General features: G+C 65.2%; 1 protein-coding gene across 1 annotated transcript in view; it reads left to right on the forward strand.

Annotated features, from left to right (window-relative positions):
* The window catches only part of CMIP (c-Maf inducing protein), a 129,791-nt gene extending 111,471 nt beyond the window's left edge, over window positions 1–18,320 (forward strand). Inside the window, exons 5-21 of the mRNA XM_056135900.1 lie at window positions 859–900; window positions 2,983–3,045; window positions 4,194–4,274; window positions 5,397–5,500; window positions 6,266–6,370; window positions 8,531–8,881; window positions 11,199–11,264; window positions 12,427–12,453; window positions 12,592–12,640; window positions 13,505–13,612; window positions 14,479–14,595; window positions 14,694–14,834; window positions 15,867–15,914; window positions 16,794–16,940; window positions 17,365–17,470; window positions 17,926–17,996; window positions 18,111–18,320. Coding sequence (XP_055991875.1) covers window positions 859–900; window positions 2,983–3,045; window positions 4,194–4,274; window positions 5,397–5,500; window positions 6,266–6,370; window positions 8,531–8,881; window positions 11,199–11,264; window positions 12,427–12,453; window positions 12,592–12,640; window positions 13,505–13,612; window positions 14,479–14,595; window positions 14,694–14,834; window positions 15,867–15,914; window positions 16,794–16,940; window positions 17,365–17,470; window positions 17,926–17,996; window positions 18,111–18,164 — 1,680 coding nt within the window. The 3' untranslated portion in view covers window positions 18,165–18,320. The remainder of the gene's footprint in view (window positions 1–858; window positions 901–2,982; window positions 3,046–4,193; window positions 4,275–5,396; window positions 5,501–6,265; window positions 6,371–8,530; window positions 8,882–11,198; window positions 11,265–12,426; window positions 12,454–12,591; window positions 12,641–13,504; window positions 13,613–14,478; window positions 14,596–14,693; window positions 14,835–15,866; window positions 15,915–16,793; window positions 16,941–17,364; window positions 17,471–17,925; window positions 17,997–18,110) is intronic.
* Window positions 18,321–27,118: the final 8,798 nt, after the last annotated feature.

Below are 27,118 nucleotides of genomic sequence, written 5' to 3' on the forward strand. Positions count from 1 at the left end.
GGGCTGGGAGGTAGAGGTGCGGGCTGGGCACAGGCTCTGCAGGGGACAGCCCAGACTTGGTCCTGCTCCACGTGCACGGTTCCTCTGAGGGGGGAACAGCCCCCCGCTGCCAAGCGCTGCGCCAGAAGCATGGCCAGTTTTGGCCTCCGGACAGAGCAGGACAACCGCAAAGAAATCTGGGTCCAGGTTGGCAGCTCGAAGGGCAAGTGCAGATGCTCTGAGCGTGGAAGCCCCAGGTTTTGATCCCCAGGACCGCATGGTACTAAGGAACCCCCGCCCCGCCAGTGTGCTTTTCTTTTAGAGCTGTGACTAGTGATGTTCGGAGAACGATCTCCCTCTCTCTCTCTTTCTCTCGGCTATATTAGTCAAGTCGAGTCAGGTTTGGGTTTGGGTTTTTCGTTTTTTATTTTTTTAAGCAAAAAAAAAAAAGTGTTTCTTGGGGCGGGCACCACAGTACAGCGGGTAGGGTGCTGACACGGGCTCTATCCTCAGCATCCCCGATGGTCCCCCCAAGCCCACAGGGTTCCTGAGTGCAGAGCCAGGAGGAACCCCAGAGCACTGCCAGGCCTGGCCCCCAAACCAGAAACGAAGCGTTTCTTCAGCTGTTCATTCCTCACGCGCTGCTGGCTCCCAGATGGCCCTGCCAAGACAGGGGCCTCTGTGGCTCACACTGCCCACAGGACCCCCCAAACAGCCACGTGTGCAGAAGCAGCGCTGGGCAGGGACACGCCTCTCCCTGGAACAGGCTCCCCGGCCCCAGCCCACCCCAGGGGTCTCTGGTCAGTTGGGGTGAGGAAGGGGGCAGGCACGTGCGTTCCGCTGCCTGACTCTCCCGCTCTCTTGCCTCCCCTCCTGCAGAACACGAACTTGACTACCCAGGAACACGAGAACATCATCGTGGTGAGTTCCGGGGCGCCGTGCCCCCCCTCCCCGCACCCCACTCCCCGCCCAGCCTGTGTTTGGAAGAGCCAGGGTCACCCCACCTTCGCAGCCGAGCACACCCGGTTTCGGCTTCTCCGTCAAGCCAGCCGAGCCTCCCTCCTGCCCGTGCGTCTCCCAGCCCTGATTGATCGGGAGGCGGTAATTAGAAGCGTGTCTCGGTCGCCTCCGCCCGCACGCGCGCCGCCACCGGGGCGGGAGATGGTGGGGACCGTCACTTATTCCGAGGCGGAACCCGACTAGCTGAAAGGTAAACGGACCCGCTCCCGCCGCGGGACAGGCCTTCTAATTAATCCACAAATAGAAGCTGACTTTACTGCCCTCCCAGTACCGCAGGTGGGAGGGTGCTTTCTGGTCTCGGCTATGATGCAAGTGTCTTTGGGGTTCAGCTTATTTCCTGAGCCGTTCTGAGCTCTGGAATGAGGCTCTCGCCAGGGAAGGGAAGAGCCGTGGGAGGATAGGCGGTTGAGGGGACTGCAGGAGTACGGAGAGGAGCTCTCGCCTGGGAGGAGCGTCCAAGGGCTGCCTGGAGGCAGTGCTCTCTGGACTGGGTTTTGAGGAATCAATAGGAGTTTGCAGGCAGTTGGTAGAAGGGGGGGGGGGGGAGCGGGGAAGTGGTATACGGCCCGTCAGAGCAGCACAGCAAAGTATGCCAGGGTATATTCTGGAGCGTGAAGCAGAAGGATGTGGAGAAGCAAGAACACAGGACTTGAAAAAGAACGGAGAGGCGGAACCTTGGGGGGCCAGCAAAGGGCGTGAAATGCTCGGCTGTGGCCCAGAATCGAGGGGGCTCCCCACCACTGCCGTGCCCCCGGCGACTAGAACTACCCGCCTGCCCCATCTTTCTAAAGAGGGCTTTGGAATAATTTTCTCTGGGCCAGAGGGACAGTCCAACAGGGAGGGCACTTGCCCTGCACGTGGGCAAGCCAGGTTCTGTCCCCGGCATCCATATGGGGGGGATCAGAGCATCACTGGTGTGGCCCCTGCCTGTCCTAGGCGGTCATTCTCATGGCAGCCTGTGGCCTTCCCCTTGGCAGGGGACAGCTGGGGGGTCCTCCCCCATGTCCCAGGGACTCACTGTTGGGGGCCACCAAGCAGGCAGGGCTGCGCTGTGAGCCTGTGCGGGCTGCCAGGGCCTCTGCAGCCAGGTCTGTGAAGGGGCCAGTGACGGGCATGGCCTGTGTCCCCAAGGACAGTTGCCTTCCTCCCATCACAGAGAGGTAGGGCTGGACAGCATAGGTTGTGGGTCTCCTGTCCCCTGCACTCGTGCCTGGCCTGGCAGATGGCATGTGGGGTCATTAGCCCTCCAGGGACAGCAGCGGGACCCTCTGGCCAGCCCTGGGGCTGCGGCATCTCCTGCTAAACCCTTGGCAGTGTGTGCACACTTTCTCCTTCTCGAGGGTCAGACCGGGAGTGCGGATCCCAGCGAGATGGCGAAGGCGGCCATCAGAAAGGGGCTTCCCCTGCACCCCACCCAGGGTGGGTCGTGGTTCCCACCCAGGACAGGCTGGGAGCGGCAGCGCGTGGGCAGGAGTGAATTGGGGAAGTGCAGCGGGCCTGGCCTGTGCAGTGCAGGGGGCGCCGGGCTTGTCCCCAGCGGATGCTGGCAGCTGGGGTGCAGGCCAGGGGGGTGCTCCGTGTCGCTCCGGCCAGGCCCACCTCCACAGTGGCAGTTGGCCTGGTGTCCGCTGTGTGGCACATTGCAGACTCCATGCGCCCCTGGGCAGGTAGGAACCGGGCTCAGAGAGAAAATTCTCCCCAAGGGTCCCCAGAGAGGACACCCCCGAACTGGGACCCTGCTCCCCACCCCCTGGGCGCCTGGCCTCTGTGACCTCTGCCTCGGAGACACGTAGATGGGCATCACGGGGTCGCGAAACCCTGAAAGTCACCTTCGCATCACCTGCGTTTCCCTTCCCGGGGATTAGCCCGGTAGCTGTCACCAGCGACCCGCACCCCAAAAGGCGGAGCCCTGGCTGCCCAACAAGTGCCCCCACCACCCCGGGCCTGCCCCTGGCGTGCTCCTGACCCCGTGGTGTCTTGCAGGCCATCGCTCCTTTGCTGGAAAACAACCACCCGCCACCAGACCTCTGTGAATTCTTCTGCAAGGTACGGACGGGCAGCGCCGTGGCTGGGCCTCGCCGGGCCAGTCCCACCACCCACCTCCTGCGTGGGCTCCGGGGCGGCAAGGGAAGCCCCGGCACCGCCCTGCAGGTGGCAGCCCTATCCCTTCCCCCGCCGGGCAGGCGTACGCGGGCACAGGCCACGGAGCAGCAGGCCGGGCGGAGCCGCCGGCTTTTCCTCGGCAAAGCTCCGTGGCCATCTGGGGAGACGCAGGCAGCAGGTTTTGTGGGCCCTGACGTCAGCGCCAGGCTATTCTTAGCCGAGGCGCCTCTGTGCTCCGGCTGGCACACAGTGGGGGCACAGCCGTGGGGCTTCCCCCGACAGGGCAGTCGGCAGCGGCTGCCAGGTGAGCCCGCAGGAGCCCGGGCACGCGGAGCCAGCCGTGGGGGAGCGCGAGGGACCAGGCCCTCTGCCGTCCACTGCCTCGCTGCCACTTCCTCCGGGACACTGTGTCGCAGGCCCTCAGCTCCTCAGGCTATGCGTCCCCTCCGCGGAGTGCCCCCAGGAGCCCCTCAGAGAGTCTGCCATGCTCTGGCCCAGCGGGCCGCAGACGCCTGCTTCTCCGTGAGGGGCTTTCCTGTCCCTTCTGACCCCGTGTCTCTGTAGGACACTCCTTCCGTTGGGCCCAGAACCGGCACCCCCTCCCCGCTCCCCCGTGGACATGTCTGACCTGGGCCCACGTGTGCAGCTGGGACCGCACATGTGTGTGTGTGAGCGAGAGAGGGGCACACCAGGGCATCTCGTGCAGAATGGGGCTTGTACCCTACTGTGTGGCCCCCGAGACTGGCGTCTCCGCGTGACCTGTGTTCACAGCCAGGTGTCAGGTCAGGTGGAGGATGTTGATTTCGCTCCGGGTTCCCTGAGTCTGCGGGCTCATGTCCCCCACCCAGGACCGGGAATACAGCGGGCCACATGCAGGCAGACACGTGGTGGGGCCCCCAAAGCCGCAGCCACTCTTGTGGGCAGGAAGGGCTTTTCCCTTCAATGCTGGAACCTCCGCAGCTATTAGAGTGCGTGGACATCCCATCTAGCTGCCTTAACTCTGGCCAGAGGTGAACCCCGGTGCCCCGTAGTGGGCTGCCCACTGCCCGGTGCTGACCGACGCTGACCGGTCCTCTCTCCTCTCTCTGCAGCACTGCAGGGAGCGGCCCCGGTCCATGGTGGTCATCGAAGTGTTCACCCCCGTGGTCCAGAGAATCCTTAAACATAACATGGTGAGTGGCCTGCCCCGCTGCCCGAGCCTGGTCCCCGCTTCTCTCCCACAGAGATCTGGGGACCCGGGTGCTTGCTCAGGAGAGACGCCTCACGCACGGCAGTGCAGGGACTAAGTTCCAGAGCGGGCCCCGGTCCCCCTGACCCTCACCCCCACCCCACGTGGCAGACATTCTCCGTCTAGCCGTGTCCGGGCCCACGTGCAGGCAGGCACCACCCCCTCGGGCCCCGTGGATTCCGTTGGCCACCCCCGGCCCGTTGGTAAATTGTTGCCTGCTCCTGAAGCCTCCTTGACTTGGGGGGTCCGTGTTTGTTTTCTGGGGCGGGGGCACCAATTCTTACTCCAGGACTAACAAAGGTACCCCCGCCGCCCCCATCCCCCCACGCTCACACAGCACCTTGGGAGAGGCGGGAGGGGCCTGGACCTGCTTTCTTCTTTCCCGGGGTTCAGCCCCGACCCCCACAAAGATGCAGACTATGCCCCTTCGCCGGGGTGGGGCAGGGGGGGAGTGGGCGCATGGAGATCTGGTGGTCCCACCCTCTCCTCGGGGTGCACGGCCACTGGCCACGGGGCACCCGCTCTCCTGTCACCCCTCCTTTTTAGAGGACTAGCAGAGCCCCACGTCCTTAGTTTGAAATCAACCAGCTACAGCCTTCTCTTCCTGCAGTGAAGTGTGTGCGTGCACGAGTGTGCATGCGGGTCCGTGCATGTGTCATGTATACCCTCACGTGTGTACCTCATGTGTATGGGGATGCGCATTGCACGCTGGTCTTGCGTGCACGTTTGTGTGTGTGCTTGCAGGCTTGGGTGGTTCCTTCCAAGCTTTCCGGGGGTGTCAGCGGGCCCGTGGGTGAGGGATTGTCAGGTGACCTGCATTCAGGCCCTGAGGGCCCAGGAGAAGCCCAGGGAAGGTGGGAGCAGCTCCGGGGGTGGCCACTCCCGAAGGTCCTGTCTGGCTTTGGTCAGCGCTGGATTCTGGTTCTGCTGAGCAGGGACCCGCAGCGGGCCAGCAGCAGGCAGCCTGGGGCCCTCGCCCGCACACGAGGCTGCCGTGTCCCAGCAGTGCTGGGTCCTCCGAGCCCTCTGCAGCGTCACCCCGCTCACCCCCGCCCCCTCTCCGCAGGACTTCGGGAAATGCCCGCGACTGAGGCTCTTCACTCAGGAGTACATCCTGGCGCTGAACGAGCTCAACGCGGGGATGGAAGTGGTGAAGAAGTTCATCCAGAGGTAGGCCGCAGGCAGACAGACACACACACACATACACAGAGCTGCTTGATCCCATGCTGTGCCCTCAGTAATGTGCCTTCCCACACACTTGTGGGCCACGGGGCCGGGTGGGTGGGGAACAGCACCCTGGTGGCCCCAACAGTCATCTTCAGGGTCCTGAAATGCCACCCCCCAAACTGGAAGAGGGTCCGATGCTCTGGTTCTTACACTCCTGTGTCCAGGGCCGGGACACAGCCCAGTGGCCAGGGATGCATGACCCTACTCCCAGCCCCGCTGGGCCCTGGGCATGGGACTGTTCCCCCGGTCGGCCACGTCTCACCAGGGATGGCCCCTGATGCTCCTTTAGGCCTCTGGTGCTCCCAGCCCGGTGCTCTCTGGGCCTTGGTGTCCCTCTGCCCGTGGCCGGGAGCTGACCAGCAGCCGCTGGTGTGGTTCTGCGTAGCTCTCCGCACTGACAGGCCAGCCACAAGCTTCCTGAACATCTTCCCTGAGACTCCCAGCGCTGCCAAGCCCAGGGCCGGCTCCTTTTGTCCAGAGCACCCGGCACGGGGGTCCCAGGTGGTCCCAGAGCAGCCCTGGAGGGCAGCGTTTTGTTCCCACCCACGGGCGAGGACACTGAGGGGCAGAGCAGGCTGCGGTCGTAGCCTCTTAGACATCAGCTGCCCAGATACCCCCGGCCAGCCGCTCACCTGCTCGCTCTCTCTCTCTCTTTCTCTCTTTCTCTCTCTCTCTCTCTCTCTCTCTCTCTCTCTCTCTCTCTCACAGCATGCACGGCCCCACTGGGCACTGCCCCCACCCCCGGGTCCTGCCCAACCTGGTGGCCGTGTGCCTGGCCGCCATCTACTCCTGCTACGAAGAGTTCATCAACAGGTCAGTCCCCCTCACCGCCCACGGGGCCGCCCCCAGGTGCCCGCGGACTCCAGGCCGCGAGGACAGAGCCCAGGAGGCCACCAGGAAAGCCAGCGGGACCCCGTGTGCTGGGCTGGGGGCCGCTGGGGGAGGAGGGCGGTCCTGTGGGCGGAGCACACATGTGCGAACAGGTGTGGAGCGTGCACATGCGTTCCCCAGCCCCTGTGGGTTGTTTGCCGTCCGGGGCTCAGGCTGCATCTCTCCAGGCAGAGTTGCCACCAGAGTGAGAGGTGTGCAAGCCGCCCACAGGGCAGGCGTGGCAGGCGGCCCTGGCAGGGAGCCAGTGGAGCCTGTGCTAACGAGCCAGTGACCGGGGCGGGCCCGTGACCCCCCACCAGGACTTCCTTGGAGACTCAGGAGCTCGACTCAGTCGCCCCTGGGGCCGTGACGCTGGTGCTTAGTCATTCCTGGGGTGCGGTGTGGCGTGTCAGCCGACGGTGTGCGCGGACTCTCTGGGCCCCTGGGGTGCGGCACAGAGAGCCTCTGGGATGGCCGCTCTGTTGTCTGGGGGCCACACTGGCAGTGCCCAGAGCTTACACCTGGCTCTGGGATGCAGGGCATCCAACCTGGGCCAGCCACGTGCTAGGCCGACACCCTCCTCGCCATCCTCTCTCCGGCCAAAGCACTTGTGTGTGTGTGTGTGTGTGTGTGTGTGTGTGTGTGTGTGTGTGTGTGCGTGTGTGTGTGTGCGCGTGCGTGGGTCCACTGGGTAGCACCGGCCTCACAGTTCAGACTGACTTCCGCCCCAGCCGTGGCACCTGCGGGGACAGGCAGGCACGAGGCACTGAGCCCTGCCCAGGTCCCGGGATGTCCTCACGAGGTGAGGAGGTGGAGACCCGCAGTGACATGGGGCCTGGCATAGAGCTGCCCCCAGGAGGGTCGCCCCCCCAGAGCTGCGTTATTGGCAGCAGTGCCCAAGTAAAAGCAGCCTCGGGCCCTGTGCCCACCCCATCCGGGAGGATCAGAGAGCTCGGATGCTCGGTGGGTTGTGGTTTTATCTCACAGAAGTAGTTTGGGGAAGGGTCTGCGGGCAGACGGCCCTGTCCCCCACAGCCTCCCACAGCGTCTGGCCCTGGGTTCTGTCGCCACGGGTCACCCCTCGGGGATGTGTGTGTGCAGGGCCCTGGGTTGTTCAATTGTGCACTGCTGGGATATCCCAACGCCCCTGCCCTCCAGAGTAAAAATGCCCACTGCCCTGCCCTCGGCTGGCGCTCCTGACCGTCCAGGTGACTCGGGGCTTTCTGGAAATATGGGCTGCGAGCAGGCAGGAGCGCCGCCTGGGGAGAGGGAGGGAGAGCGGCCAAGGCCTTGGGCTTGCCTGGGGGCTACTGGCCAGTGCAGCGCCCATCCCTAGGGGGAGGAAGCAGGAGCAGGCCCTGTGGGAGCGATGTTCGGGGGTGCCGCCTGGCACTAGAGGTCCCTGGGTCTGCTTTCTAGGCCCTGTGGGGCTCTAGGGCGGCTGTCAGAGGGCCAGGGACGCCCTAGAGGCCAAGCAGCTGCTCCTGGGCACAGGCGGTGGCCATCAGCCGGCAGGGGCGGAGTTGTCATGTCCAGGGCCCTCAGTGGCCGCTGCAGTGCCAGCACTTGCCGGCGGGGGTTGCGTAAACCCGGTGTTGGACGGGTTCTGCACCTCCCCGGGCCCCTGAGCCCAGGTGGGGGCGCCCAGGGAAGCCGTTGGGCCCCACCCCGCCCTCCCACCTGTGCCCGGCCCTGGGCAGGAAAGCTGCAAGCTGTGCGCTGGCCTGTCCACGGCCTCCCGCTGGGCACGTGATGTCCGGCCACAGCAGAGCAGACAGCTTGACCCACGTTAGCGTATCTCACCGGAGAATCACCCCCTCGGAGCCAGAGCAGCCGTGGGAACCCGCTCCGAGGAGAATGAGCCCGGGCAGGAGCGTGCCCGCCCCTCCGCTGGCCACACGCGGGCCCCGTGGTGGTGGGGTGGCCCCGCAGGTGGGAAGGGGCCCGCCGGACGGCGCAGGCCACGAGGGTGTGTGTGGAGCCCCGCCACGGCTCAGGGGACCCTAAAGGTGCAGGCCCCGGCGCAGAGACCCCGGCTCGTGTCCGGCCCGGGGGGCTCCTCGCCGCACCGCCCGCCTCACGCGTCCCGCTCCCGCTCCCCAGCCGCGACAACTCCCCGAGCCTGAAGGAGATCCGGAACGGCTGCCAGCAGCCCTGCGACCGGAAGCCCACCTTACCCCTGCGCCTTCTGCACCCCAGCCCGGACCTGGTGTCTCAGGAAGCCACGCTGTCGGAGGCGCGGCTCACGTCGGTGGTCGTGGCCTCCAGCGAGATCCACGTGGAGGTGGAGCACAGCACTGCCAAGCCGGCGCTGACGGCCAGCGCGGGCAACGACAGCGAGCCCAACCTCATCGACTGCCTCATGGTCAGCCCCGCCTGCAGCACGCTGAGCATCGAGCTGGGGCCCCAGGCCGACCGCACGCTCGGCTGCTACGTGGAGATCCTCAAGCTGCTGTGAGTGTCCCGCCCCGGGCGGCGCTGCGGGTGGGCACACACCGGTGTGCGATGGAGCGAGTGTGCACGCGCCTGCCGGGGACACGTGGTTGCAGACCCTTGAGGGCTCTTGCTGATCTGGGGGCGTCCGTGCCTCCGTGGTTCTGGGGGATATGAGTGTCTATGCGCGTAGATGAGCGTGTGGGGGGTGACTGTGTTTATGTGTGCGTGAGCATGTATGAGTGTGGGGGGTGACTTATGTATGAGTACGTTTATCTGTGTGTGCCGTGTGTGTATGTATGAGTGTGTGTCTGTGTGCTGTGCATGACTGAGTGTGTGGGTGTGTGGGGTGACCTTGTATGAGTATGTTTATCTGTGTGTGCCGTGTGTGTATATGTATGAGTGTGTGTGTCTGTGTGCCGTGTATGACTTGAGTGTGTGGATGTGTCTGTTAGGCGTGTGCAGCTGTGTCTGAGTATGTAGAAGTGTGTAGGGTGGATGGGTGTGTGCTAGTATGTGAGTGTATGTCTGTGCAGTGTGTGTGAGTGGCTATAAGCAGAATACACTCTCTCTATACACTCACAAGTGTATAGAGGTGTTTGCCAGGCTGTGACCATATGCGTGTGTGTCTGTTGTGTGTGCGACTGAGCGGATGGGTGTGTCAGTGTGTGGGACCCTAGAGTGTGCGTGTGAGCGTGCATGTGTGTGCCTGTGAATCTGGCCTTGGGCATGGGCAGGGAGGTGGGTGTAGTGTGGGTTGGGCCGCCTGGTTCTGATAACTCACTCAGGGGTCTGCGACTTAGACGGTGGCCCCGTAGTGTGGGTGCAGTGGGGCACTCAGGGGGGGTCATCCCCAAGGGGGTTTCCCTCAGGAAAGCAGCCCCCCCCCCCATGCAGATAGGCTGGCTCCTGGCAGCTCTGGAGAAGAGGTCAGGGGGCGGGGGGCCACTCTGGGGCCCCCATTCCCGGCTGGCGCCCCTGGCCCGTCCTGCCCTCTGAGCCCCTCTGTGCAGCCAGAAAGGGGGTCTCGGTCCAGGGCTTGTTTGCGCTCAGCAGTGCCGGGTCCTGGGCCAACACTCCCGGGTGCCGTGCAGGCGTCAGCCCATGTCTGGCCGCGCCCACTGTGCCATCCGTTCACTCTGTCACTGCCACAGGGGCATGGTCAGGTGGGGGGCAGTGCTGGAGGATGGGGATGTCCCACGGTGACCACCAGCAGGGAGCAGGAGATGCCCAGGGAAGTGCAGGGCAAAGCCCGCCCCCGAGGACACGCACTTCTCCAAGGCAGCGGGGCTGTCCTCGCTTTCTCTCGGCCGGGCCTCCCAGTCTGACACGGTTGCGGGACCCCCCCAGAGCTGCTGGGCCCTGCCAGAGGTGCTTCCTGGTGTGGGGGGGGTCCTGCTCTGGGGACATGCAGGCCTTGCTGGGGCAGAGCTCGTCCTTCCAGAAGCTTCTCTCTCCATGGGGGGCAGTGACTTCGCTGAGCCACCCTAACATGTCAGAGCTGCAGGCACAGGATCTGCTCGGGGCCGCAGGCCTTGTCCATTCTGCCCAGTGGCCTTTGGGCAGTGAGAGGCTGCCATGTGATGAGGGGCAGGCGGGTCACCTTCCAGCATCCACCCCGGGCACACTGGGACCATGCCAGGCTCTGGGGGACTGCGTTGCTGTGTCCTTCTGCCGGGCGAGTGAGGCACATCCTGGGAGCGTCTCTCCTCAGGGGGCCTCACCTGGCCTGGGTGCTGGTGGCTGTGGACACACTCTGGGTGCCGAGTGACGCGTCCCCTCCACAGGGAGGGTGCTGTTCGGAGGAGCGTGGCGGGGATCACGCTGAGGGCCACACAGGGAGCCTGCACGGGCTGAGGGGCTGAACACCCGAGCCCTCCCCAAGTCCCCAGCACCGGCGCCCGCCCTCCCGTCCCCACAAGGGGGGCAATGGGAGCCCCAGTCTCGGGCCCACCCTCAGGCTGCCAGGCCCCCGGGTGGGCTGGACTGCATGGGCGCCGTGACAGAGGAAGAAGGAGCAGGAAGCTCTCGCCAGGGTTTCCCTGACCTGCCAGGGGAGGCAGATGCGGGTCTCAGGGTGCAGACGCCCTGTCCCAGTGTGGGCCACACTCAGCAGATGCACAACGCACAGAGCACGGGGTCCGGAAAGCGCCGTGTGGGGGGTGGGGTGGTCAGGCCAAGACACCCCTTGAGGCCTAAGGATGGAGCCTGCGATGACGCTGTGAGAGGGCGAACCAGGGCCTGGACGCTCTCACCCCGCGGTGGCCATTCCCTGTGGGTTGCCGTCGGAGCTCTGGGTCCCCAGTGCTGTCGTGCTGACCCCACTTTGTCCTTGCAGGTCGGACTATGACGACTGGAGACCATCGCTGGCCAGCTTGCTTCAACCCATTCCATTCCCCAAAGAGTAAGTCGGCCTGGCCCCGTGCTTCTGTGACCGGGAGAAAGGCCGCAGGCGGCCAGCAGGCCTTAGCAGGGCGCAAGTCCGGGCCACACCAGGTCCAGCCGCGTCACTGGCACCATGTGGTCCCTCAGCACTAAAGAGAAGCCTCCAAGCATGACTGGATGTGGCCCTCACCCTTTTTTTTTTTAAGTGAAAAATAAAGGGGCCTGCTGGAGCGATAGCATAGGGCGCTAGGGCGTTTGCCTTGCACGCGGCCAACCCAGTTCGATTCCCAGCATCCCATATGGTCCCCTGAGCACCGCCAGGGGTGATTCCTGAGTGCAGAGCCAGGAGGAACCCCTGTGCATCCCCGGGTGTGACCCCAAAAAAGCAAAAAAATAAAATGAAGGGGCCGGAGCGATAGGACAGCAGGTAGGGGGCTGGCCGTGGCCATGTGTGTGGTCTTCCTGGTTCTTTCCCCAGCACCCCAGGTCTCCTGGACCTGCCAGGAGTGGTCCCTGAGCACTGAGCTAGGTGTCAGAAGGCAAAGCTGGGTATGGCTCAGAACCTGCCCCCTAAAGGCGGAGAACCCCCGGCCTGAGGCTTTGAGGGTTCAGTGAACCCAGCAAGCATGCCCCGGACCCTCTCCGGGGCCTCGGGTAGGCTGGCCCAGGGTCAGTCCCAACTGCACGAGGAAGCGGGTCCCTCGTACCCCCATGTCCCCCCACCCCCCCGCTCCCTCGGACTGTCCCAGGGAAGTGAGTGGCCGGCAGGCCCTGAGATGCCTGGGGTGTCTGTTTTGATCGATTTGAGGGCGCGGATCTCGGGGGGCAGCCGGGCGCGCTCTAATTAGCGAGCCGCTGTTTATGAAATGTGGCTCCCGGAGGGGGGCATTACACTCGGTAATGGCCCCATTTGCCGGCCGGGGGCCCCCCTGGGGCTGGGGCAGGAGAGATCTGACTCCCCACAGCCCCAGGGACACACGTGCGGGGCCCGTGATGCAACTGGCTGGGCGGCCCCAGGGGCCACGCATGCTGCCACTAATGAGCGCGGCTGCCCCTTAATTGTGGAACAAGCCGCAGGCACACCTGGGGCCCCGGCTGCACCTCTGTGCCAGCTATGGGGCTCGGGGCCGGGGGGCTCCACGTCCTGCGGCGCCCACTCATGGCCCCTCTCTCTCTTCCAGAGCCCTCGCACACGAGAAGTTCACCAAGTGAGTACTGGGCCCCGCCCCTCCGGCCTGCCTCACTGTCCCCCGTGCTCTCCCTGGGGAGGTCACACGCATCCAGCCCCTCTAGGCCCACCTGAGGCGAGACCCCAAACACGCTCACCTGGGCTTCATCTCTTGCAGGGAACTGAAGTACGTGATCCAGAGGTTCGCCGAAGACCCCCGACAAGAGGTAAGCCTCTCTCGCAGTGGTCTTGTGGGTCACCCCAGCAGTTGACAAAGGCCATGTTGGTGTGTCCACATGGCCCCGCACTTCCAGACCCCTGTTCAGTAGATGTGGGGGTCCCTGACCCCGAAGGTGGTCTTCACCCTGGAATTCGGTGCCCTGAGGATTGGCGGGGCGGGGTAGCTTTTGCTCCCTGGACGTGGTGCCCCGTACTGAGCCCACCGTGCTGGCCTGTGCCGCGTGGACACCACCACGGACTGGCCTTGGAGAGTCCCCACGGGCTCTGCCCAGGCTGCCCCATGTCAGTTGGGGCCGGCTGAGCTGGCAGAAAGGTGGGTGGAGGCAGGGCCCATCCTCCTCCTCTGCTCTGGATCGAGAGGACACCAGCCCGAAGGCAGCCGGACCCTCAGCCCGGGCCCCGGGGGTGGCAGGGCCACAGAGGCAGTGGTCCCAGTATCCCGGGGGGCTGTCAGTGCATTCCCTGTGGGGACTCAGCTTCACGGTGCCCCCCAGAAACAAACCCACGCTCCAAGCACCCGCTCATGAGCTGACGGTTGAACACAGGACCAGCCCTGCCCTGGACGGGACAGGGAGGAGGAAGGCCTTGTGTGCAGAGACCCCGGAACCTGATGCGAGGGCGCGTCCTCGGACACGCAGATGCACATGTATGCATGTGTACACACGCACATGCACACGCACACACACACCCCCCGCTGCCTTCCGGAGTGCGGTGCCTGTCAGAAGCTCGGCGAGCTGTGCTCATGCCCCATCCTGGCCGGGCAGAGACCTTCCCGGGAAGGGGCACGCCAGAGGGCGGGGTGCAGTGGACAGAGAGCCAGCCCGGGTGGGTGACGCCGCGTGTCCCCCCAGGTGCACTCATGCCTGCTGAGCGTGCGGGCCGGCAAGGACGGCTGGTTCCAGCTCTACAGCCCCGGAGGGGTGGCCTGTGACGACGACGGGGAGCTCTTTGCCAGCATGGTGCGTGCGGGGGCCGCGCCCGGCCAGCCGTCCCACCCCTGACACTCTTGTCCCCCACTGCGGCGTGCAGCCTGAGCACCCGGACCCCGCCGCCGCGGGTGGACACGATCCCCAAGGCCTCTCCCCGCTGTGGTGCCCTGGGACGTGGCGGCCACCACGTTCCACTGCCACCGGCCTGCTCTGTCCCCTGCCTGGCACTGCCCTGGGCCGCTGGCATGCCTCCTGTGGCTTCTTCCTGTTCCCTCCTCCGCGAAATGGGCTGATGGGCATCCCGGGGGCTTCTCTGGTCACCACGCGAGCGTGCCCCACGGAGAGGTGCCCAGCTAGGCCACACTTGGAAGGGACAGTGCGGGTCCTGCCAGCTCGGGTGGGTCTCAGCGCTCCGGGGGCTCCCCTGACGTCACAGCTTTGCCATGGCAACACCTGGGGGTCCCGTCCCCCCCGTCCCTTGAGTCTGGGACTCAGAGTGAGGTGGCACCGGCAGTTGCCCAGCCAGGAGCACACCTTTGTCTGCCGGGGTGTGCACGGGGAGCGAGGGGGACACGAGGCAGGGCCCCTGCTGGGTGGGTTTCCCGCCCTTCCTCGGCTGGCCCTGGAGGCCAGAGGGAGCAGGTGGTCACGCGTGTCCTGGGGGCTCCCGTGGCAGGCACCTCAGCACCGGCCTGGGCTGCCGTCCTCGGCTCCCCCAGTGAGGCCCGTCTGTCTGCGGGTCCATCTGTCCGTCCCCCCGGCCCTGTGCCCCCGGGGTGTGTCCCGAGGCCGTGTGCCCCGGGGCTGCCTGCCCATCCGGGAGGGGTGCCGCGCTTCCTGGGGGGGCACGCTGGGCGCGGCCCCGCGGTCCCCCCTCACCCGGACGCCCCCTCCAGGTGCACATCCTCATGGGCTCCTGTTACAAGACCAAAAAATTCCTGCTGTCCCTGGCGGAAAACAAGCTGGGGCCCTGCATGCTCCTGGCCCTGCGGGGCAACCAGACCATGGTGGAGGTGAGCGCGGGCGGGGGGCACGTCCCGGGCGGGGGGCGCGTGGGCGCAGGGGGGGGGCCCCTGCGCGGGGCGGCTGGTGAGCAGCCGAGTGCCCGCAGATCCTGTGCCTCATGCTGGAGTACAACGTCATCGACAACAACGACACGCAGCTGCAGATCATCTCCACGCTGGAGAGCACGGGCGCCGGCAAGCGCATGTACGAGCAGCTCTGCGACCGGCAGCGGGAGCTGAAGGAGCTGGTGAGCCCCCGACCCCTGGCCCCCGACCCCCGGGGGGCCCACAGCCAGACTCCTGACCCTGACCCCCGACCCCCGGGGGGCCCACAGCCAGACTCCTGACCCTGACCCCCGACCCCCGGGGGGCCCACAGCCAGACTCCTGACCCTGACCCCCGACCCCCGGGGGGCCCACAGCCAGACTCCTGACCCTGACCCCCGACCCCCGGGGGGCCCACAGCCAGACTCCTGACCCTGACCCCCGACCCCCGGGGGGCCCACAGCCAGACTCCTGACCCTGACCCCCAACCCCTGGGGGGCCCACACCCCGATCCCCGGCCCCCAAGCTCCAACCCTTGACCCCCGTGGGGCTCGTAGCTTCGACCCCTCCACCCCTGCGGGGCCCCAGTCCGACCCTCTTCCACACCCACGGGAGCCAACGTTGGCCCAGGAAGGGAGGCAGGCGTGGCAGACAGCAGTGAGGCTGCCCGCACCCTCTGGTCTGTGGGCCCGGGGGCTCCGCTCCCTCCCCGCTCACTGCGGCTGAGACCGGGCCACCCCACTAGGACGCCCCCGGGGCTGGAGTAATAGCACAGCGGGCAGGGCGTTTGCCTTGCACGCGGCCAACCGCCAACCCGGGTTCGATTCCCAGCATCCCATATGGTCCCCCAAGCACCGCCAGGAGGAATTCCTGAGTGCAGAGCCAGGAGGAACCCCTGTGCATTGCCGAGTGTGACCCAAAAAGCAAAAAAAAAAAAAAAAAGGATGCCCTGGGTCACCGCTACTAAACTCTCGGGCCACCTCAAAACACTGATTCGCCCTGTTGCCTTCTGTCCCCCAAGAACCAAACAGGGGGCCCTGGAGGTACAGGGCGCGGATACTCACTGCCCGCGTGGCCCGCCCTCGCTCCACCCCTGCCACTGTGTGACCACCCCCCACCCCCAGTGCCACCAGGAAAGGGCCCTGAGCGCTGAGTCAGCAGTGATCCCTGAGGACTGGGCGTGGGGGGAGGCGGGGGGCGCGCCGGGTCCTGACTGTGTCCTTGCCTCCGCTGCAGCAAAGGAAAGGCGGGCCCACCAGGCTGACACTGCCCTCCAAGTCCACGGTGAGTGTCCCCTCCTCGCTGTGGGCCCGGGGCGGGGGGACCGGACTTCCCGGAAGGGACCTGAAATCCATCTGACAGCAGGGCTGAGTTCTCCATCCCCAGCTCCCTGGGAACAGCTAGAGGGACTGGAGCAGTAGCGCAGGTCGGACCCAGATCGAACCTGGGTTCAATCCCCGCACCCCAGGAGGGATCCCTGAGTGCAGAGCCAGGAGTCAGCCCTGAGCACTGACACACGGAGCAGCAGTGACGCTGGCGTGCCTGGGCATCTGCCTGCCAGGACGGGCTGTGCCTCTGCCCGTCCCCCGTCCCACCGGCTCTTTGGGGGTTTCCGCGTCTCCCGTCGTGCTCTCCCGCTGTCCTTGGTGGCTGCCTCCTCCTGGTTCAGAAAGGCTGTCCCAGCTCCAGCCGTCTTATCTTCATTGCAGCCAGCAGGAAGGAGGAAGAGGCAGCTGGGGGTGCCGCTTCCTGGAAGCCCACTTAGGTCCCCTTGTTGGGCTTCGGACGTGGCCCAAGGCCCCGCCTAGTGGGGGATCCGCCCCAAAGCCGAGCCGCCGGGCAGCGGCTGAGACTCCGGGACCCTCAGGAGCTGGGAAGGGCCCCGGCCTGAGCTGCCTCGGGCTGGCGCTCGGGCACCGGTCAGTCCCCACGGGCCTCGTGTGTGCATGGCGAAGGCGGGACCAGGTGCTGCCCTCACGTGTGCGCTCACTCCCACGCATGCACACGGGGCGCGGACGCACGCACGCATATGCGCACACGGGCCCGCCGGAGGGACGTGGCCTCAGAACACCCCACTCAGCCCTGAGTCCCGGGGCCACCCCCCTCCCGGCACCCCTCCGGGCCCGGCCCGGCAGCCCCGAGACCCGCCCGCCCTCTCCACAGGACGCAGACCTGGCGCGTCTGCTGAGCTCTGGCTCCTTCGGAAACCTGGAGAACCTCAGTTTGGCCTTCACCAACGTGACCAGTGCCTGCGCCGAGCAGCTCATCAAACTGCCTTCCCTCAAGCAGCTCAACCTGTGGTCCACTCAGGTGCCCGCACCCCCTCATCGGAGCCCCCTCCCCACCGCCCGTCCCCGCCCGCTCCTCCCTGCACCCTCCTCCTTGCCTTCCTGCCTTTCCTCCCTGCCTGGTGCCTGGTTCTCGTGGCAGGTCCCCAAGCAGAGTCAGTCAGCCCCAGAGGCTCTGATTAGTTGAGCTGAGGGGTGATGCCAGGTCACTCACCCGACTCGGGGCTGGGGGTCATCCCCGACTCTGCCCTCATCCTCACAGTTTAGACAGTCGGTGGGTGGGAGGCCCCCGAGTCCGGAACCCCTGACCGATGGCAGAACCGGGCCCCGTAGCGGAAGGCGGGGCTCGGCCCGGATTCAAACCCGAGGCCTTTGAGTCTTCGGGGAGCAGCGGGAGCAGCCCAGACCCCGGGCCGGGGGTCACGGTGGCCTCTCTGCCCCCCCAGTTTGGAGACGCCGGCCTGCGGCTCCTGTCGGAACACCTCACCATGCTCCAGGTGCTGAACCTGTGTGAGACGCCCGTCACGGACGCCGGCCTGCTGGCCCTCAGCTGTGAGTGTGGCCCAGGCCGGGCACGGCAGGGGGGAAAAGGCGTGTGTGTAAGGCCTGGCCACGGGGTCACATCACAGGCCCTGAAGGGCCAAGGTCAAGGCAGGGGTGCCCTTACTTAGCTGGCCGGCCGGATCGTGGCCCCCAACCTGAGGCTAGGCAAGGCCATGGCTGAGAGGCCCACGGAGCCTCACAGTTCTCCAGGCCAGTCGCGTGCCCACACTGGGGGCCCCAGCTGGCGGGGGGAGGGGGGCTGCTTCTGCCTCTGGTGGTGCCGCACCTGGGAGGGACCGAGGGAGGCGCTGGGGCAGTGGCGGAGTCAGGACCGGCCAGGAGGCATGTTTGGCAGCGGGCCGTGTTCCACGAGTGGCCGCGGGCTCCCGCTGGCCGCTGGCTGGCCCCGGGTCCCGGCATCCGTGACCCCCTGTGTCTGTCTGTCTGTCTGTCCGCCCTGGCAGCCATGAAAAGTCTCTGCAGTTTAAACATGAACAGCACCAAGCTCTCGGCCGACACCTACGAGGATCTGAAGGTGACGAGGGTGCGGGTGTGAGGGCCGATGGGGGCCCCCGGCGGCCGCGGGGGGCGCCTGTCCGGGCCGGGGGGTGCCTGCGGGGCTGGACAGCTGCGCCCCTTGCTCCCGCAGGCCAAGCTCCCCAACCTGAAGGAGGTGGACGTGCGCTACACGGAGGCCTGGTGAAGGCGCCACGCAGCTCTGACTCCTAGACGTAGCGCCGGGCCTGGGGGTGCCCCCCGCCAGCGTCCGGCTGTGAGCTAGATGGGGGAGTCTTTCCGGGGGCAGAGGGCGGAGGGGGGAGGGGGGAGGGGGCCCGTCAGCACGCCCAGCCCCCGCCTAATTCTTGTAGCTTCGTAATGGGGAACTTCGACTTGATTCAACGGACTTGGTAGCAGCCAGCGGAGTGGCGGGCCGGGCTGGGGAGGGGGGGCGGGCGGGGAGGGGACCCTTCGTGGATTTTCTTTGCCTTTGTGTTGAATCGCCGCGCATGGCGACAGCTCCAACAGCAGCGACCATCTCGTGACCCCGATGGGCTTGGGGGCGGGGGCGCCCCGGGCTGCCCGCTTCCCCCGGGGAGGCGGCACCTGCCTTGCGACCCCCACACCCTCCGCCGCCCCGTTGGGACCAGAAGACCCAGCCGCCGGCCCGGCCCGTGTCCTCGTCGCTATGCAAAGTGATTCTCGTTGTACATAAGATGGAACTAACGCGCCTATTTAAGAAATGTCGACAGGTCCGTGGGTCTGGGACCTGTCCCTTATTTATGAAGTCTCGACCCTCGCCCGCCCCAGGCCTGTAGCACTGTCGGAACTGGTCCGCGTCTGTCTGTCTGTCTGTGGGGGTAGTGGTAGTGTTATTGTTATTTTTTTAAAAGGAAACAAGACAAAAAAAAAAAGAAAAAAAAAAGAACCAACCTCCTTGGAAAATCAATTGCTTTTTCCTAATGGATTCTGTATGCTAATGCTCTCTTGTCCTTCCGTCTGTCCGTCCGTCCGCCTGCCCGCCCCGACCTCCCGCCTCTGTGTTTCCGACGGGCCCGACGTCCCCTCCTGGGGTGTGGAGGTCAGGCGGAGGGGGGAGAGGAGGCAGCGGGTCCCCATCTGGCAGTGCTCCTCTGAGGCCCAGCCTTAGACGTTCGGAGGGGGGGTGCTAACTGTCCCCCAGGCCCCTCCCGACAGCTCCCCTCGAGACCCCCCGCCCCGGGCCCTGTGCATGCCCCACCCCGCCCCTCTGCATGGTCTCCTGGGAGGAGAGACGCCTCCCCCAGCCTGACTGTCCCCCACGCGTGTCACCGCCGCTCTGCGGGTGCCCACGCCGTCCCCGAAGATGAACCGATCTCCATTTCTTTTCTAAACAGTCGGCTTTTCCGTAAGGAGCCCTCCCTGTACAGAACAGAACCCTCCCGGCTTACTTGGGGTCCCTGCCCCCCCACCCCCCCGGCCCCATTTTTCTGTTGGTTTCGCACAAAATCCGCCCGCCCCACCCTGTCCCCTCCCCTCCCGGCACCTCGGAACCGTCCCCACCCCGCTCGCCCACCCCGTCGATGTCATTGTTTTATATCTATTTAATCTTATTCAATGGACACCGTGCTTTTGTTGTTTTATACTTTGCTAGGTAGACTTTATTACCCCCCCGACGAGGCCCTCGTTTTATAAAAAAGGAGAAAAAAAAAGAAACCCGGTTTCCGTCCCGAGCCCCTCCCCGTGCCCGTGCGTGCGTGTGCGTGTGCCCGTCCCGTCTCTCCACCCTCTCGTCGTCCTCATGGTTGGGTTCGGTTCGGTTCTCTGCCCTCGGAGCCGGAAGCCGAGACGACGCCCCCCCCCTCCCCGCCCCCGCCCCCGCCCCGCCGCTTCTCCCGATGGTGATAGTACTGTCACGTAGCCGTGTTCAGAGATGTGAAAAACTTTCAGGCAAAAATAAACTGTAAGTGACTCATCGACAGCTGGTCCGGATCGCTCTGTGGGGGCGGGGGGGGGGGGGGCGGGGGGCTCACGGCAGCGCCCGGGGCCCCTCCTCGACCTCGGTTTCCCGGCCTGGCCCCGCTGACATTCCCGCCCCCGGTACCGTCACCGCCACCCTAAACGGACCCCGCGGACGCCATGTGGAAGGGGGCAGCGTCCCCAGAACTGCCTGGATGTACCCGCCTTTGGGCCTTGAGCCAGCCCCCCCCCCCCATCCTCTGCCCCTCCCCAGGCCGCAGGGAGCCGGAGACAGCCCAGAGCCCCGGCCCAGCAGCCCCCGGAAGTGCCCGAGGGTCTTTCCACCGTGTCCCCTTGCAGAGAATGGGGTGCGGTGGCCACGGGTGGGGATGAGCAGTGACGGCCCACCTTCCCCGGCTCAGTGTGTGCCCGGCCCTGACTCAGCACCGCCCAGTACGGCCCTCGGCTCCTGGGCTGGGCGGGCTGGCAGCCATCGAGATCGGGAAGCAGAAAGGGCAGCAGAAAGGGTGTCCCCCGGCCTTGTCACCTCTCTTGCCCCTCAGCCGGCCTGGGAGGAAGCCCCTGTATGCCCCTGGGCTCTGCCACGGGTCCATGTGTCCTGTGCGCCCTGCAGTCTCGGTTCCTCGGGGCTGGGCAGCTCCCGGGGGGCCCTGCCAGGGCCCTGCTTCCTGGGGCACCTCCGAACTGGCTGCCTGAGGGTCTCGGTCGAACCATGACTCTGGAAGGCCGCTAAGAGGGACGCAGCTGACTGCGATTCAGTCCCCAGCACTGCGGGACTCCTGAGCACAGAGCCGGGAGCACCAGAAGAAAAGCTCTGAGCAGACGTGGCCCCAGGACAGACAGGAACTGGCGTGCTGCGGACAGAGGGGCAGGGGACGCCCTCCTGCACAGCACCATCCCACAGACGGGTCCTGCCCCACACCCCTTCTGGAGGGCACCCCACAGAAACCATCGGTGTGGCCGTGGTGTCTGCCCTGCCTGTGACCTCCTAGTGCCATTCCTGGGTGTGCTCCCAGGAGCACGGAATATGCCCCCTCCCGAGACCCCCGCTGCTCACGACAGCCCCTCCTGGCAGCAGCCCGGGAGCGGAACAAGCAGGGACGGGACGTGTGTGGACGGAACCCAGCTGGGCTTGGCTGTGTGGGTTGCAGGGAATAAAGCTCAAGACTGGTCACAGGGGCTGGAGCAACAGCACAGCGGGGAGGGCGTTTGCCTTGCACACAGCCGACCCGGGTTCGATTCCCAGCATCCCATATGGTCCCCTGAGCACCGCCAGGGGTGATTCCTGAGTGCAGAGCCAGGAGTAACCCCTGTGCATCGCTGGGTGTGACCAAAAAAAAAAGACCGGTCACAGACAGCGGGGGCTCGGCCCAAGGGCCAGGGCCGTGATGTGGGCACAGAGCTGGAGGGAAGCTTCTGGAAGAAGGAAAATGCGCCCACCTCCCTCCTGGGTGACGGCGGGTGTTTATGCACTTAGGGTTCCTCACGAGACACTTGCATCATCTCCCCTTCGGGGGCTGGGGGGTGCCAAGGGTTCTAACAGGGTCAGCAGCAGGGTGCTAGGCAGGAGCCCCCAGCCCCGTTTCCTTTCCCGGACCCCCCGTTATTGCATCATTTCTGTACACACTGCACACCAGTGTGTTCACAGTGGCAACCACACACAGGTCCAGGAGTGAGCGGAGAGAACTGAATGCAGACTGTGACGTGCCCCTCAGAAGGGCAGTCCTGGGAGTGTCCAGGCCTGGAGAAAGCCGGGCAGCCTCGGCCACCACACACCGGTCAGGCGATTGCACCCAAACGGGCCAAACGGGCACACATGTCATGACTGGAGAGGCAGAGCGGGAGGCCTGCACGCAGGATGAGGTTTAAGCGTTGGATCCATGAGAAACGTTGGGAATCGGAGGTGGGCAGGGGGCCCCTTGTGAATGTCCTAAACACCATGAAGTGATTTCTTTCGTGTTACATGAATTTTGTCTCGATTCAAAGCAGAGTGACATTTTAGGGGCTGGAGCGATAGATAGCCCAGCGGGTGGCGTGTTTGCCTTGCACGCCGCCGATCCAGGTATGATCCCCAGCATCCCATATGGTCCCCTGAGCACTGCCAGGAGTAATTCTTGAGTGCATGAGCCAGGAGTAACCCCTGTGCATCGCCAGGTGTGTCCCAAAAAGCTAAGTAAATAAAGCAAAGTGACGTTTTAAAACTTGGGTGGGCAGCAGGGACTGGGGAAGTCATCCAGGGGTGAGGTGCGTGCTTGCATGGGCCTCTGCCCGCCTGGATTCAATTCCCCGAGCCCCGCCGGGGTCCAGAGCCAGGAGCAAGTAAGCCCTAAGCACAGTCGGGTGTGGCCAAAAATAAAATTTTTTTAATGAAAAGATGCCTGCTTGCCTCTGCCTCCACGGGGAGCATGAATGACGCCGGCACCGCCTGGGTCGGAGCGTTTTTTTGGTGAATGGCTGGTAGATGCGTCCTCTGTGAGCTCTCTGCTGCCATCTGCCGGGCCACAGGGCCGCACACCTGGCGATGCCCACGACCGGACACAGCTGTGCAGAGTGGGACGAGGATACTGGACTCTGTCCACACAGCAGGACCGGGGCCTGCAGTGCTGGCCTGCTCCCAGGCTACCACTGGACAAAGCTGCTCTCAGCTGGCCTCTCTCCCTCTCCCTCTGGTCGTGGTCCCTGCATCAGGGTCCTCGGAACGGGCCCTCCAGAATTCTCTCCTGCGGACCCTCTAGTCCTGGCCCTGCAGGATCGGGAGACCCGCGCTGGCCGAGAGCGTCCACCCAGCGCCGGGCAAACAGACTCTGGTGTTTTTCCCACCTCCTAATTGAAGGGTAGAGGCGAGGACAAATCCGTTACCCCCACCCCTGTCCCCAGGCACGAGTAGCCTCTGGTTCGCCCAGCAGGAAAAGGGGCACGCGAGGCCCTGAGAAGTCTCAATGGGTGTGAGGGTGTCGGAGGCTTCCTGGGCTGCAGGAGACCCCCCGGAGCGGCTCGTCATCCCACCTCCACATCACCACAGGGGACTCGCAGAGACGCTTATGTTCTTATTATGTTCTTATTGGATCAGAAAGCTGCAGGGAAAGCCCTCGTGGGCCCCGCAGTGACCACCACGCGAGGCCTCCCGGAAACAAGGGAGCCACGCTGGGGACTGGACAGGGCTCCAGGAGGGGAAGGAAGAGGCGATTGTCATCCTGATGGTACCATTTCCCCCTTAGCCTAATGCAGTTTTCCTGGGTGTGTGTGTGTGTGTGTGTGTGTGTGTGTGTGTGTGTGTGTGTGTGTGTCCCACCCGAGACCACGCCCACCGGCAACCCTCAAAGGCCACGCCCTCGGGGCGGGGCGATGCTGCCTCGCGACATCACGTTGCCATGAGGACGCGTGGAGGAGGCGGGGTCACCTGCCAGTGTCCGCCTGCGGGAGGGCGGGGTGGCCCCCAGGCAGGGCCCAGACGCGGGTGTTTGAGGTTTGGGCCCACACCCAGCGTTGTGGGCAGAGCGGGGACTCCCAGGGCTCCCCGCAAGGCCCCCTGTCGACCACCCCTCTCTGCATCCTCTCCGCCCCCATGCTCCTGTCTCACGACCCCCTCTCTGCACCCCCAGCGGGGGCCGCTGATTCTGCCTCCCTGCAGCCTACCCTGAAGAGGGTTTAGCCCCCTCTGGGGGTCCCGGCCCTGGCACAGTCTGCACCCTAGTGTGGGGACCACCCGGACCAGCCCCTACCTGGGCGCCGGCTTCCACCAAGATCGCTAAGGATTTTTTAGAAAGCTGTTCAGCTCTGGGGGCTGGAGCAATAGCACAGTGGGTAGGGCGTTTGCCTTGCATGCGGCAGACCCAGGTTCGATCCCCAGCATCCCATAGGGTTCCCTGAGCACCACCAGGAGTAATTCCTGAGTGCATGAGCCAGGAGTAACCCCTGTGCATCGCCGGGTATGACCCCAAAAGAAAAATAAGTAAAAGAATGCAATAGATAAAAGCTATAAAAAATAAAGTTGTTCAGCTTTGGACGTGCGTGCACCCGAAAAACGAATGATGGGCTGGAGAGTAGAGGACTCGACCCCACCCCACCCATCCCACCCCCAAGTCTCCCTGCAGGGGCAGCTCAGAACGGGACCCAGAGGGGCGGCATGTTGGGGAAGGAGCACTGCGGGGGATAGGGGGTGGGGTCCCTGGATCCCCTCGGAGATAGCTGTCTGCTTCCTGGGACAGAGGAGGACTCCAGGGCAAGGTGAGCCCTGGGGTGCCCAGGGGCGGGGAACGGGTGCTCAGGAGGAAGCTGGACCTCTCTGTCTAGACCGGGGGTGCCGGCAGCCACAGCCCTGAGCTTTGGGGTGCGGGCGGTGGACAGTGGAGCTGTTTCCTGTCAGCCGCTGGAGGGTACGTGGGGAGGGCCGGGCCACAAACTGGCTGGGTGCGCTGGGTGCGCCGCCCGGCAGTCACCCCACTCGGAGCGTGCTTGCTTGCAGGACACACCCCCGGTGCTGGGGTGGAACCAGCCTTGCTCCCGCCACTGCGATAACTGTGCAGACACGACCTCATTCATTCGCCGTCACAGCTGCGTGATACGTGGCCTGGGTCACTTTCCGAAACTCTCAGTGCCGGGCCCCAAGCCCCCAGGACGATGGCTTTACTTCCTGGGTCTGGCTGCTTTGGTTCTGTGAGGTGATCGCTCGCGGAATCATGACTCCTGGCGCTGGTCTCCACTACACTTGCCCCCCACCCCAGTGGAGGCGGAGTATGTAGACTCAGCACAAAACTCTTCATTCAGCTCATTGCGGAGGGTCCGACCATCAACACTGGGTGCGTTTATTCCCGGTGCAGCCATCAGGAATTCCAGCTGCTGCATCATCCTAAACGGGACCTTGCAGCTGTGTCCCCCTCCCTCCCTCGTGGCGGCGGATGCCCTGCGCATCTGGCTGGTGCCTGCACGTGGATGGACGTCGGGCAGGTGTTGCAACTGCCTTCCCCGGCTGCCAGCGCAGGAAGTCACGCACCCCGTCACCGCACCTGCTCATCGACACGTGGGTGGTCCTCGTGTGGCCGTTTCAGGCCCCCCTGGCGATGCCCGTGTGCAGCATCCACCCACGGGGTGTCCACCTGGTGCTGCTCACTCCCAACTGCCCATAGGAGCAGCCGGACACACCACCCGGTCCCCACCCGCCGGGAGGCTCCAGCATCGCGGGTGTTGGTGCGACCGTTTCCTGGTCTCTGCTGCCCCCTGGTGTCCAGCTGGGAAAGTTATCCTCAGGTCCCGCCTTCAGGGGCTCCCGCCGAGCGCCCCAGATGAGGCCAGGAAGCTGGGTTTGTGATTGCCCTGCTAACCCCGGGGTCCCAGCCCCCTCTTTTCCCAGCACCTGCTCTGAGCTTTAGGGGACAGAGCAGTTGGTGGCCAACCGCCAGCTGCAGCCTCAGTTCCCCGCTTCCCCCAGAGAGCTCTGGGTGACAGGGTCCGAACCCACTTGCCCATTCGCAGGAAGCAGCTGGCCCAGAGGGGCGGCTTGAGGGAGCCCGGGGGCCTGGTCCTCCAGATGGGATTCTGTCCACAAGCTTGGGGTGTGGGGACACGAGTGCCTCACGTGGGGCGTGGGCTGGCCCCTGAGGGACTGTGTTCTGACTGCCCTGAGCCCTGGGGTGTCCTGGCTCTGGGTGCGAACCCCCCGCTGCCCCCAGCCCCAGACGCCCATCCACTCACAGGGGCAAGAGTCCTTGCAGGGAGGGCTGGTGGCGGCCGAGGGCACATCGGTGGCTTCACCCCAACCCGCCCCTCTCTACTGCCGCTACCTCCTGCCACCAGGGGGGAGCCGGTTCCCTCCCACCCAGGATCCGTGACTGTCCCCTCCCACCTCCAGGCACGAACCTCTGGCCCGTCTCCATTCACACTTGCACACGGGATGGGCTGTGGGGTGCTGGTGACACCCTCGCCCCGCCCCGCTCCGGGGACTCCCATGGCCCTGCCCAGCACAGTTCCTTTTTCTCGGGCAGGAAGAGACCCCGACTTCACAGCGAAGGGGTTTGGACAGGCCGCGGGGAGACGCCTGGCGCTGAGTGATGGGGCGGGGGGTGTGGGCGTCCGAACTTGGGGGCAGACTCGGGAGGAGGAACAGGCCCTGCGAGCCACGTGGCTCTGTCCGAAGGGCCCCAAGAGGGGCTGGAGTGACAGCGCAGTGTTGGGGGCGTTTGCTGTGCGTCTGTCCCACCCAGGTGTCATCCCCACCACTCCGCAAAGTCCCTTGATCCCCGAGCACAGAGCCAGGAGTCAGCCCTAGGCATGGCAGCATGTGACCCCCAAAGTAGACAAAGTGTCTAACTGTCCCATGGGGCAGTGCCCGCTGGACGCGTGCCCGAGTGGTCCTCCTGAAGCGTCTGCGGGTGCAGAGAGACTGAGGGGGCTGGTGGGGGTGGAAGGAAACACATCTGGGGGTAGGACACACACATTTCACCCTTTTACTGGACACTGGGCGAGCTTGGCCGGGGTGACAGGCAGGGGTCTCCCAGCCGACCCCAGGCGGACTCTGCTTCAGCCCAGCTCTGCACTAAGGGGGGCGGAGGGCGAAGGGTCTGGGGGGGAGCGTATCCCCGCTGTGCACAGCCCCCGCCTGGGTGTAAGGACTCGGCCCCACAGGCCCCACAAGCCGGACCCTCTCCCGCCCAGGTCAGGTGGGGGATGGGCCGGTCCAGCATCTCCCTGCTGAGAAACGCATCCTCTGGTCCCACCATAGGCCTTCCGGTCACCCAGGGACACCGCCTGCACCCACCCAGGCCACCCCTCCCACCACACACACACACACACACACACACACACACACCCCTACAGGTGTCCTGCAGGCACTCCTTCCTGCTTCCCTCTTCGGAGACAGGTGGCAGGACCAAGGCCGGGTTCGGCCAGGCAGAGCGCTGTGGAAGTTAGGGTTTCATCTTAATCCCCGCCCGAACTCCTGGGGAACATGGAAGGGATCTTGTCATACAGCAGAGATGTGTGGCCTTATCAGCCAGGACACCTACCAACGTTCGAAAGAGAAGGATGACTGGGGCCGGAGCGATAGCACAGCGGGTAGGGCGTTTGCCTTGCATGCGGCCGATCCGGGTTCAATTCCCAGCATCCCATATGGTCCCCTGAGCACTGCCAGGAGTAATTCCTGAGTGCAGAGCCAGGAATAACCCCTGAGCATTGCTGTCTGTGACCCAAAAAGGAAATAAATAA

This window comes from Sorex fumeus, unplaced genomic scaffold (assembly GCF_029834395.1).
Source record: "Sorex fumeus unplaced genomic scaffold, SorFum_2.1 ptg000122l, whole genome shotgun sequence".
In the NCBI taxonomy this organism is placed as follows: domain Eukaryota; kingdom Metazoa; phylum Chordata; class Mammalia; order Eulipotyphla; family Soricidae; genus Sorex; species Sorex fumeus.